A 12,719-nucleotide genomic window follows, 5' to 3' on the forward strand; every position below is an offset into this window, starting at 1 on the left:
TCTCCCCTCCCCCCTCCCCCCTCTCCCCTCTCCCCTCTCCCCTCTTTCCACGGTCTCCCTCTGATGCCGAGCCGAAGCTGGACGGTACTGCTGCCATCTCAGCTCACTGCAACCTCCCTGCCCGATTCTCCTGCCTCAGCCTGCCGAGTGCCTGCGATTGCAGGCGTGCGCCGCCACGCCTGACTGGTTTTCGTATTTTTTTGGTGGAGACGGGGTTTCGATGTGTCGGCTGGGCTGGTCTCCAGCTCCTAACCGCGAGTGATCCGCCAGCCTCGGCCTCCCGAGGTGCCGGGATTGCAGACGGAGTCTCGTTAACTCAGTGCTCAATGGCGCCCAGGCTGGAGTGCAGTGGCGTGATCTCGGCTCGCTACAACCACCTCCCAGCCGCCTGCCTTGGCCTCCCTAAGTGCCGAGATTGCAGCCTCTGCCTGGCAGCCACCCCGTCTGGGAAGTGAGGAGCGTCTCCGCCTGACTGCCCATCGTCTGGGATGTGAGGAGCCCCTCTGCCTGGCTGCCCAGTCTGGAAAGTGAGGAGCGTCTCTGCCCGGCCGCCATCCCATCTAGGAAGTGAGGAGCGCCTCTTCCCGGCCGCCATCACATCTGGGAAGTGAAGAGCGTCTCTGCCCGGCCGCCCATCGTCTGAGATGTGGGGAGCACCTCTGCCCTGCCGCCCCGTCCGGGATGTGAGGAGTGTCTCTGCCCGGCCGCCCTGTCTGAGAAGTGAGGAGACCCTCTGCCTGGTAACCGCCCCGTCTGAGAAGTGAGGAGCCCCTCCGCCCGGCAGCCACCCCGTCTGAGAAGTGAGGAGCGTCCTCCCTCCTCGTCTGGGAGGGAGGTGGGGGGGTCAGCCCCCCACCCGGCCAGCCGCCCCGTCCGGGAGATGAGGGGCACCTCTGCCCGGCCGCCGCTACTGGGAAGTGAGGAGCCCCTCTGCCCGGCCAGCCGCCTCATCCGGGAGGGAGGTGGGGGGGTCAGCCCCCCGCCTGGCCAGCCGCCCCATCCGGGAGGCGAGGGGTGCCTCTGCCCGGCCGCCCCTACTGGGAAGTGAGGAGCCCCTCTGCCCGGCCAGCCGCCCCGTCCGGGAGGGAGGTGGGGGGGTCAGCCCCCCTCCCGGCCAGCCGCCCCATCCGGGAGGGAGGTGGGGGGGTCAGCCCCCCGCCCGGCCAGCCGCCCCGTCCGGGAGGGAGGTGGGGGGATCAGCCTCCCGCCTGGCCAGCCGCCCCGTCCGGGAGGGAGGTGGGGGGATCAGCCCCCTGCCCGGCCAGCCGCCCTGTCCAGGAGGTCGGGGGGGCGCCTCTGCCCGGCCGCCCCTACTGGGAAGTGAGGAGCCCCTCTGCCCGGCCAGCCGCTCTGTCTGGGAGGGAGGTGGGGGGGTCAGCCCCCGGCCCGGCCAGCCGCCCCGTCCGGGAGGGAGGTGGGGGGGTTAGCCCCCCGCCTGGCCAGCCGCCCCATCCGGGAGGTGAGGGGCGCCTCTGCCCGGCCGCCCCTTCTGGGAAGTGAGGAGCCCCTCTGCCCGGCCAGCCGCTCTGTCTGGGAGGGAGGTGGGGGGGGTCAGCCCCCGGCCCGGCCAGCCGCCCCGTCCGGGAGGGAGGTGGGGGGGTTAGCCCCCCGCCTGGCCAGCCACCCCATCCGGGAGGTGAGGGGCGCCTCTGCCCGGCCGCCCCTTCTGGGAAGTGAGGAGCCCCTCTGCCCGGCCAGCCGCCCCGTCCGGGAGGGAGGTGGGGGGGTCAGCCCCCCGCCCGGCCAGCCGCCCCGTCCGGGAGGGAGGTGGGGGGCTCAGCCCTCCGCCCGGCCAGCCGCCCCGTCCGGGAGGTGAGGGGCGCTTCTGCCCGGCCGCCCCTACTGGGAAGTGAGGAGCTCCTCTGCCTGGCCACCACCCCATCTGGGAGGTGTACTCAACAGCTCATTGAGAACGGGCCATGAAGACAATGGCGGTTTTGTGGAATAGAAAGGGGGGAAAGGTGGGGAAAAGATTGAGAAATCGGATGGTTGCTGTGTCTGTGTAGAAAGAGGTAGACATGGGAGACTTTTCATTTTGTTCTGTACTAAGAAAAATTCTTCTGCCTTGGGATCCTGTTGATCTGTGACCTTACCCCCAACCCTGTGCTCTCTGAAACATGTGCTGTATCCACTCAGGGTTGAATGGATTAAGGGCGGTGCAAGATGTGCTTTGTTAAACAGATGCTTGAAGGCAGCATGTTCGTTAAGAGTCATCACCACTCCTTAATCTCAAGTACCCAGGGACACAAACACTGCGGAAGGCCGCAGGGTCCTCTGCCTATGAAAACCAGAGAACTTTGTTCACTTGTTTATCTGCTGACCTTCCCTCCACTATTGTCCTGTGACCCTGCCAAATCCCCCTCTGCGAGAAACACCCAAGAATGATCAATAAAAAAGAAAAAAAAAAAAAAAAAAGACTACTTTAAAAAAAAAAAAAAAGTGAAAAGGTAATATTTATGTGTTCTGTGTTCAGGAAACCAGGATGAATGGATTTGGCTGAAACTGGAATACATGGATAGATAAGGCTAGAGAGATAGGCAGGAGCCAAGCCAACAATACTAGGCTCCCACCAATTGCTGGGGCAGGCAAGAGCAGGCATCATCCTGAGTGTTTGGAGCTTCTTTTCATGTTCCCTAAGTTGGGGGGTGTTGGGGGGATGATACAGGGGGAAATTCTGATTAAGACTTAACATCTATTCCTTTGCCTTCTCTTCAAGAAGTCATACTTGATGTCCATCCCTCCTGGACAGGGTCCGTTCTGTTTGCTGCTAAGCTCCTTTCTTATCTCTCCCACCTACTGAACACGTACTGTGTTCTGGGAGTTTTGAATGCATCATCTTGTTTATCCTCGTGAGACGGTCTAATAATGAAGAAAGCATGTTTTGGCATCCAACTCACCTGGGTATGAGTCCCAGCTCTGCCTTTTACTAGCTGGATGTCTTTGAGCAGCTCAGTTCACTGTTCTGTGCTTCTGTGTCCTCATCTGTAAAATGGGAACGACGGCTATTTCTTCAGACTGCCGTCCCTCCCTTTTTTTCTGTCTCCCTCCCTCCCTCCCTTCCTCCCTCCCTCTTTCCCCCTTCTTTTCTTTTCTTTCTTTCTTTTCTTCTTTCCTTCTTTCTTTTTTCTTTCTCCTTTCCTTCCTTCCCTCCTCTCTCTCTCTCTTTATTTCTGTCTGCCTGTCTTTCAACAGGGTCTTGCTATATTACCCAGGCTGGTCTCAAACTCCTGGACTCAAGCAATCCTCCCAGCTTGGCCTCCCAAAGTGCTAGGATTACAGGCCTGAGCACCTGGCCTGGACTTTCTTCAGACTTTTCACAGGGTACTAGTGAGAAAAAAATACATGGACTCTGCTTACTTAATACTGTGCCTGGCACATTGTAAGCTCTTCGCACATGTTATTGTTATTATTCCTCATCCTAAGGGGGAAGTGCCTTTGAAGGGTCCACACTCCTTTGTTACCCAAATTGGGCCAGGTTGCTTAAACTGCCGTTCTTCAGTAGCTAACAACAGGGGTGGGAGAGCCTGGTCCTCTGAAGTCCAGCTGGGCACACGGCCAGTCCCTGGCCCGTCCCTGCTCCTGCTGCCCTGGCAAGGCCTCCCTCACCCACTGGGGCTGCACCAGCACTGGCCCCAGCTCAGCTTCCTGTCTCCCTTATCTTCCTCCAGCATGTGCTCTCTGGAGTAGGAAACACCACCGCTTGCTTCCTTCATTTCCCTTTGCTCAACGGGACCCTCATTCTTTAGGTCTCAGTCAAATCCCAGCTGCTGGCCTGGTGCCCACTCTGTGATTTTCTACACCTCAGCCACCCAGGCCAGATGCAGTGTAGGCCATGGCTCCAACAGCAGCATTTCTCTTTCCTTCCCCACCCCCATCCCTGGGTTTAGAATGAGAAAATGCTCAAGTTGCCCCCCTCCCAACTTCCCTACCCCCAACACTCTTTTTATTTTCTCTGTTCCCAGCTCCATACTTCCATGCTTTTTTTTTTTTTTTGAGATGGAGTCTTGTTCTGTTGCCCAGGCTGGAGTGCAGTGGCAGGATCTTGGCTTACTGCAACCTCCACCTCCCAGGTTCAAGTGAGTCTCCCACCTCAACCTCCTGAGTAGCTGGGATTACAGGCACGCCACCATGCCCAGCTAATTTTTGTATTTTTAGTAGAGACGGGGTTCTACCATGTTGCCCAGGCTGGTCTCAAACTCCTGACCTCAGGTGATCCATCCACCTTGGCCTCCCAGAGTGCTGGGATTACAGGCATGCCCAGTCCCATACTTTCTGAGTTCAAATCCTCGCTCTGCACTTCCAAGCTGTGTGACCTTGGGCAAGTTACTTAACTATTTTTCTGGGCTTTGATTTTTTTTTTTTTTTTTTTGTACAGAGGAGCAGAGGAGGTTTCATCAGGTTGCCCAGGTTGGTCCAAACTCCTGGGCTCAAGGGATCCTTCTGCCTGGGCCTCCCAAAATGCTGGGATTACAGGCATGAGCCACCATGCCCAGTTTTTTTGGTTGTTGTTTTGTTTTGTTTTGTTTGAGACAGGGTCTCTTTCTGTCACCCAGGCTGGGGTGCAGAGGCACAGACATAACTCACTGCAGCCTTGACCTTTTGACATCCTGGGCTCAAGCCATACTCCTGCCTCAGCCTCCCAAGTAGATGGGACCACAGGTGTGTACTACCATGCCTGGCTAATTTAAGAAAAATTTTTTTGTAGAGATGGAGTCTCATATGTTGCCATGCTGGTCACTAATTTACAGGCATGAGCCACTACACCCAGGCAGCTTTATTTTATTTATTTTTTTGTCTGTAGCATGGAAACAATGAGCATGGTCTGCCCCAGAGAAAGTGATTAAAGGCCTAGCACATAGTATGAATTTAAAGAATGTTTTATAACGTATATATTAAACATTCAAGCATGTTGGAGGTATGTGTTAAAAAAATGTATTGATGGAAAGTGATCAAAATAATTTTTGAGTCACTGTGTGGGAGTTAAATTCACAAACTTTGGCACCAGAGAGAGAGAGAAACTTTCAAATTATAGCTTTTGCTGTGTGACCTTAGGTAAGTCACTTAACCCTCTCTGAGCCTCAGTTTCTTTATTAGTAAAATGGTGATGCTAGTGAAACCCATTTCACAGGGCTAGCATAAGAATAAAGTAAGATTATTTAAGTAAAGAGCCGAACACTGTTTCTGGCCTACAATAAGTGTTACCTATAATAATGGTATCATTGTCTCACTGTTCAATTTTCAGGGCTCTAGTATATGAGAGGGGTGCTTGGGAAATAGCTGTTGCTGCTGCTATCTGTCCATGATGGATCTTAACCTGATTAGAAAGGCCTCCATGTGGCTGGGCACGGGGGCTCGTGCCTGTAATCCCAGCACTTTGGGAGGCCAAGGCAGATGGATCACTTGAGGTCAGGAATTTGAGACCAGCCTGGCCAACATGATGAAACCCTATCTCTACTAAAAATGCAAAAATTAGCCAGGCGTGGTGGCACCCGCCTGTAATCCCAGCTACTTGGGAGGCTGAGGCAGGAGAATTGCTTGAATCCAGGAGGTGGAGGTTGCAGTGAGCAGAGATCATACCATTGCACTCCAGTCTGGGCAACAGAGCGAGACTCCATCTCAAAAAAAAAAGAAAGAAAGAAAAGGAAAGAAAGCCCTTGATGTAATGAGCTCTGTGTAAGATAATGTGGGTGAAAGTGGACCCAGACCCTACCCGCTTAGATGGAAGGCTCACACATTCAATTCCAAATTGGTTCAATCATACACTCTTTTGCCCTCTCTTATCCATCCCAAAGTACCCTTCAAGCCTTCAAGGGAGAAAAAAGGCAAAGCAAAAATATGCACAACCTCACTAAGAACCAGAAAAATGCAAACTAAAACCAAAGAGAAATGCCATTTTATACCCAACCATCTGATAATGCCAAGGGCTGGCAAGGATGTGAAGCGAGGGAATTCTCATACACTGCTGGGAACGTAAATTGGCACAACCTTTCTGTAAAACAGTTTGGCAATATCTAGTAAAACTGAAGATGCATATACTTTATTACTCAGAAATTCCACTGTCAAGTTTGCACCTACAAAAACTCCCACATATGCACAAGGACTCGCGTATGAGAATGTTCATACCAGCACTGTTTGTAATAGCAAAAAACTGGAAAAAACTTAAGTGTTCAGCAACAAGAGAATGGATACATAAATAATGATCTATTCCCAAAATTGATTTTTTTTTGAGACAGGGTCTTGCTCTGTTGCCCAGGCTAGAGTGCAGTGGCATGATCATGGCTCACTGCAGTCTCAACCTCCTGGGCTCAAGCAATCCTCCTACCTCAGCCTCCTGAGTAGCTGAGACCACAGGCACAACCCATCACACCCAGCTAATTTTATTTTTTTTGTAGAGATGGGGGTCTCACTATGTTGCCCAGGCTGGTCTTGAACTCCTGGGCTCAAATGATCCACCCACCTCGGCCTCCCAAAGTGCTGGGATAATACCTCCCCAGCCGGAATATTTTAAAGCAGTGAAAATGAATGGTCTACACATAGCCACATGAATGAATCTTATTAATACATTAAGTGAAAAAAGCAAAAGGTACAGAGGAATACATACATTTTAATACCATTTATATAAAGCTCAAAATATGTGAAATACCACTATCTATTGTTTAGGGATATATACATAAGTAGTGTAAGTATACAGAAATATAAGGAAATGAAAAATATCAAATCTTCATTTTCATCTGAAGTGGTTACTTCAGGGGCTGTGGCAGGGAGAGAGAGATGCAGCTGAGGAAGAGTCCATAGGGGGCTTCAACTATATTAGCAATATTGTATTTCTTATGCTTGGTGGTGGGGATAGGTATGTTTGAAATGTAATCCTTTAAGCATGAAATAACTCTTCAAAAATGAAATATTTCAGGCTGTGCACAGTGGCTCAGGCTTGTAATCCCAGCATGTTGGGAGGCTGAAGTGGGCGGATCACCTGAGGTCAGGAGTTTGAGACCAACCTGGCCAACATGGTGAAATCCCATCTCTACTAAAAATACAAAAATTAGCCAGGTGTGGTGGCAGGTGACTGTAATCCCAGCTACTTGGGAGGCTGAGGCAGGAGAATTGCTTGAATCTGGGAGGTGGAGGTTGCAGTGAGCCGAGATCACGCCACTGCATTACAGCAAGACTCCGTCTCAAAAAAAAAGAAAAAAAAAAAAAGAAAAAAGAAATGTTTCATAATTTTTAATAAAAGGCAAGACAATATAAATTGGTAGTTATTTAAGTCATTCTACTTTTCCTGAGGCCCAGTGCAGGAAAACAAAGTTCCTATCCTTGTTCCAACTAGACCATTTTGATAAGCTGCAAAAAGAAAAGACTTTGATGCTATTTCTTAGCCAGTTTGCAACAGCTGAGAGGTGAGCATGGAAGCTCTTGCACATATTCAGTTCAGAGAATGGGTGCTTAGTTTATGTCCAGAGTTTGTCCCAGATTTCACCATGACGTCAACTCTCCGGGGAGAAGTATATAAAATAAAAAGTTAAAATCCCTCTCAGTCCTTTACCCAATCCTATTCCCCAGAGGTAATCTCTATTGACAGTACCCCTCCAGATATTTTCCCTATGTATATACAAATACACAGATACACACTGAAAGTTAATTTTGGCCAGGTGCAGTGGCTCCTGCCTATACCAGAGGATTGCTTGAGTGCAGGAGTTCAAGACCAGCCTGGGCAACATAGCGAGACCACATCTCTAGTAAAAATAAAAAAAAATAGCTAGGTGTGGTGGCACAGTGGCACGTACCTTTAGTCTCAGCTACTCGGGTGGTTGAGGTGGGAGAATCACTTGAGCCCGGGAGGTCAAGCCTACAATTAGCTGTGATTGCTTCACTGCACTACAGCCTGGGCAACAGAGCTAGACCCTGTCTCAAAAAAATAATAATAAATTTTATATATATATATGAGGATGAAATTACATATGTATTATTTGAACAGAAGTGAAATCTTTTCTCTTTTTTTTTCAGACAGAATCTTGCTGCATGACCCAGGCTAGAATGCAGTGGTGTGATCTCGGCCCTCTGCAACCTCCACCTCCCAGGTTCAAGCGATTCTCATGCCTCAGTCTCCCAAGTAGCTGGGATTACAGGCATGCACCACCATGCCCAGCTAATTTTTGTATTTTTAGTAGAGACATTCGCCATATTGGCCAGGCTGGTCTCAAACTCCTGGCCTCAAGTGATCTGCCCACCTCAGCCTCCCAAAGTGCCAGCAGCATGCTCGGGGGAGTGACTTTAAAACTTTTCTACTTGCTTCCTAGAGTAAGGAACGCATTTTACACTGCTATCCAAAACTCATCATAGAAACATACACACACAAAACCAAAGCACACATATACAACTGAGCAAATATTTCATGACATAACACTTTCTCTTACTAAGGGTGACGCACTGAAATTTTGTATTCTGTCCTATTTCATTTTTTAAAAATGGTAACCATGACCTGCTAAATTGATTTCATTGTCCACTAATAAATTATGACCTCAGTTTCAAAAAGATTGCTTTAGGTAACCAATCATCTTCTGAGATTTATACAGATTGCTCATAATTCTCTCCTATTTTTTAAAAACATGCTGCAGTGAACTGCTTTACACTCATTTTATGACTACTTCTGAGACCAAGATCCCGGATTATGTAATTGTTATTTACTTAAAATTCTGGTAAAATGTAGCCATTATACTGGAAAACTAAATGTTAATCTTGGATCTGTCACCACCATGATATATAAACTTTGGGCAAGTCCCTGCACCTCTCTGGACCTCAATCTCCCCATCAGCAACCTGCTGATCCTACTCCCAGGAGTGTGCTCTAAGTTGAAAGTAGATGCCCCACCCCCTGAGTCAGCGCCGGCAGGACTTCTCACCAAGCCCTTCTCCCCCTTTTCCGCTCCCTGTTCCTGGTTCCTAGGAAGCAGCCCAAGGAGAAGGGAAAAGGCAGGTCTGGGCAGGAGGGAGCAATGAAGGGCGGGGCAGAGGGAGGGCAGGAGGGAGGCCGGCCCCCTAGTAGGAAATGAGACACAGTAGAAATAACACTTTATAAGCCTCTTCCTCCTCCCATCTCCTGGCCTCCTTCCATCCTCCTCTGCCCAGACTCCGCCCCTCCCAGACGGTCCTCACTTCTCTTTTCCCTAGACTGCAGCCAGCGGAGCCCGCAGCCGGCGGCCCGAGCCAGGAACCCAGGTCCAGAGCCTCAACTTCAGGATGTTGACAACATTGTTGCCGATACTGCTGCTGTCTGGCTGGGCCTTTTGTAGCCAAGACGCCTCAGATGGTGAGTCGGGGGCACATCTCCTGCCTCAGGATGGTTCTGGAGAATCTCAGTCTATCTGGGCACATGGCAAGACCACAGGAGAGCTTATCTCACAGCATCTGTGTCTGCAGCTGGCTAGATCTCTCTACAGGGCAGGCAGAGTCTTGGGGACTGGTTCGTGTCCCAAAGCCAAGGTGAGTTAGTACATTTAAGCCCCTGAAAGGGGGGAGATGAAAGAGGCTAGGGGAAACAGGATGACTGGAAACATGAGAAAGAAACCAGCAGAGAGGGTAGGAGAATCAGCCCCAGGGAGAGGGGAGAAAGGGGAACTGAGGGTGATGGTAGATAGGCGTACATCTAGGGGAGACGGGAAGAGGCTCAGAAGAGAAGAGAAATGGAGGGAATGGGAAGACACTGGGAAAACTGATGGAAGAACTGGGGGAAGACTGGGGCAGAGAGAGGTTAGGGGAGGCTAGGGAAAATGGAAGGAGACTGGGTGCAGCTGGTGGAACTGGGGAGAAAGAGATGCTGTGCCTAATAGAACTTATGGGCGATCAGGCTACTGAAGTGGCCCTGTTTAAGCAGAAAAGGGAGTTATTACCCTCCCTTATAATTGCACAGGAGCCTCCTTTCCCCTCTCTCACAATCCCCATAACTTCAGTCTCCCCCTCAGAGAGGCGGCAAATAATAACCAGTATTCAATGAGTGCTCACTATGGTTAATACATGTATTGACCCATTTAACTTGCACAAACCCCTAAAGGTGGGTAATATTATTACTATCTCCATTTTATGAGGAGGAAACTGGGTCACAGAGTAGTTAAGGACCATGTCTAGGGTTATCCATAAATATACTTATTCACATCTGCAGATACAAAGCACAACTTCTCAAATGCAAACACAGACAGGACCCACTCACACACACAGATTTACAACTCTGGACTCATCCAAATGTGCTCTGGGCATCAACTCTGTGCCAGCCTCTTTTCTGGGTGTAGGAAGCAGAGATTACCAAGCATGGTTCCATAGCCTAGAGGAGTCCAGTGTGGCCTGTGTGTGTTTGGAGACAGTCAGGTAGTATCCCGTGAGATACACACTAATATATGGTGGTCTGGGGTCACTGAAACAGACACACTGTGTCTCGTGGGGCATCAGAAAAAAATTTCCAAGAAGAGGGCAACTGAGCTGGGTCTTTTTTTCTTCGCTTTTCTTTTTTTTTTGAGATAGAGTCTTGTGCTGTCACCCAGGCTGGAATGCAGTGGCACAATCTCAGCTAACTGTAACCTCCAACTCCCAGGTTCAGGCGATTCTCCTGCCTCAGCCTCCTGAGTAGCTAGGACTACAGGCATGTACCACCACGCCTGGCTAATATTTGTACTTTTAGTACAGATGGGGTTTCGCCATGTTGGCCAGGCTGGTCTTGAATCCCTGACCTCAAGTGATCCGCCCGCCTCGGCCTCCCTAAGTGCTGGGATTACAGGCATGAGCCACCGTGCCCAGTCTCTGAGCTGGGTCTTAAATCATGAATAAACTTCGCCAGGCAGAAAAAGGGAGGCAGAGCAATCCTGACATGCTATTCATGTGTCAGCCAAAGGCAGCATGAGGAACCCCAACTAGTTTGATATATAAGCAGCGGGAAGCGGCCAGAAAAGGCAGCAGGGGCCAGGTCTCTAGCAGCCTTGAATGCCAGGCTAAAGACTCTGGACTTGACCCTGTGGGGAGGCAGTGTAGCAGAATGGCTGAGTGCTGGACTTGACTGCCTACGTGCAAACCTTGGCTCTGCTACACTATCTCTGTCTCAGTTTCCCATGTAGACTGGGGTTAATAATAGTAGCTTATTGCATTAAGCCACTATTGCATTAAGCTGTGCATTAAGCACAAAGATAATAATGTATGTAAAGCCCATTGCCCAGGTTATAATAAGCACTTAATCGACATTGGCTATGATTATTTTTGATTAATGAAGGGGAGGGGGTTATGGCACTGGAAGATTTTAAGTAGGAAAAGGACATGATCTCATCCCTGGGTCAGGTGGAGGTCAGAATAGAGAACGGGGAGATGAAGTAGAAAGTTACTACCCCAGTCTAGATGAGACGGATGAATCCTGAATCAGGGCAGTGGAAGAGGAGACGGAGAACAGGCAATGGAATTGGGATTTTATTCAGGTCAGGATTTGTTAACCATTTGTTCCGTTGGTTAACAGGAAACGGGGGGAGGGAGAGCCGAGGGTGAAAAAGGAGGCAGAAAGGAGTGTCTCTTCCACTGCAGGCCTCAGTTTCCTCATCTGTAAAACGGAGATAATAATCCCTGTCCTGTCCTCCTGGCAGAGTTAATGTGAGCGTCAAATGGGAGAAGCGGTGGGAGGGCACATTATAGTTTATGAAGGGTCGAGAAGGCGGGCGGCCAGCCTCGAGGTAGGGGGTTATTATCTTCCGCTGCCCGCCGCCCCCTCCCACGCCGGCCCAGGCTGAAGCTGACTCTGCCCGCAGGCCTCCAAAGACTTCATATGCTCCAGATCTCCTACTTCCGCGACCCCTATCACGTGTGGTACCAGGGCAACGCGTCGCTGGGGGGACACCTAACGCACGTGCTGGAAGGCCCAGACACCAACACCACGATCATCCAGCTGCAGCCCTTGCAGGAGCCCGAGAGCTGGGCGCGCACGCAGAGTGGCCTGCAGTCCTACCTGCTCCAGTTCCACGGCCTCGTGCGCCTGGTGCACCAGGAGCGGACCTTGGCCTGTGAGTAGGCGCGCAGCGGGGGCGGGGTCTGGGCGGGGCTAGTGGGGGCGGGGCCTGGCGGGTGGGGGCGGGGCCTGGCGGGTGGAGGCGGGGCCTGGCGGGTGGAGGCGGGCTGGGGCTTGCAGGGACCCGGCAGCCACTGGAGCTCGGTGGCGCCTGGGCCTTTGAAGATTGCTGGGTGGGGGCTGGAGAGAGGCAGTTGTCCCCGCTAAGAAAGCCCCGACTCGGGCGGTCGTCCTGCTGGCATAACCTCTTGGGATAGACCCTGTTGGAAGGCCCTGACACCGTGACGTCGAAGGTCCCCAGAAAACTCACCCCTCGCCTCACAGTCCTCCAACTCCTTTTCTTCATAGATCTCCGTCCTTCCCTTCCCACAGCCCCCAGCACTTCACCCTCCACCCTCCAGCCACTTCTCCTCATACAAGCTGATGACTTCGCTCTTAGCTCCACTCATGACCCGAACTCTTCCCTCAAAGACCCCAAGTTCTTCTCTCAAAGCCCCACTCCTTCCCCGTCACAACCCTAACTCCTTCTTCTCAAAGACCCCAGTTTCTTTTCTCAAAGCATCACTCCGTCCCCCTTCCCCCACCATCATGGCCTTTAACTCCTTTCTCTCCTAGTCCCCCACCCCACCCACTTTTTTTTTTTTTTTTTTTTTTGAGACGGAGTCTTGCTCTGTCGTCCAGGCTGGAGT

The 12,719-nt window shown here is 51.2% G+C and overlaps 1 protein-coding gene across 2 annotated transcripts in view; it reads left to right on the top strand.

Moving 5' to 3' along the window:
* Window positions 1-8,994: 8,994 nt before the first annotated feature.
* PROCR (protein C receptor) overlaps window positions 8,995-12,719 on the top strand; it is a 45,428-nt gene continuing 41,703 nt past the window's right edge. The window contains exons 1-2 of one of the 2 annotated variants that reach the window (XM_003831839.4): window positions 8,995-9,306; window positions 11,774-12,025. In XM_003831839.4, the coding sequence (XP_003831887.1) occupies window positions 9,237-9,306; window positions 11,774-12,025 (322 nt within the window). In that variant the 5' untranslated portion in view covers window positions 8,995-9,236. The remainder of the gene's footprint in view (window positions 9,307-11,773; window positions 12,026-12,719) is intronic. The other variant, XM_008957221.6, reaches the window with a different exon arrangement.

Source organism: Pan paniscus, chromosome 21 (assembly GCF_029289425.2).
Source record: "Pan paniscus chromosome 21, NHGRI_mPanPan1-v2.0_pri, whole genome shotgun sequence".
Classification (NCBI taxonomy): Eukaryota; Metazoa; Chordata; class Mammalia; order Primates; family Hominidae; genus Pan; species Pan paniscus.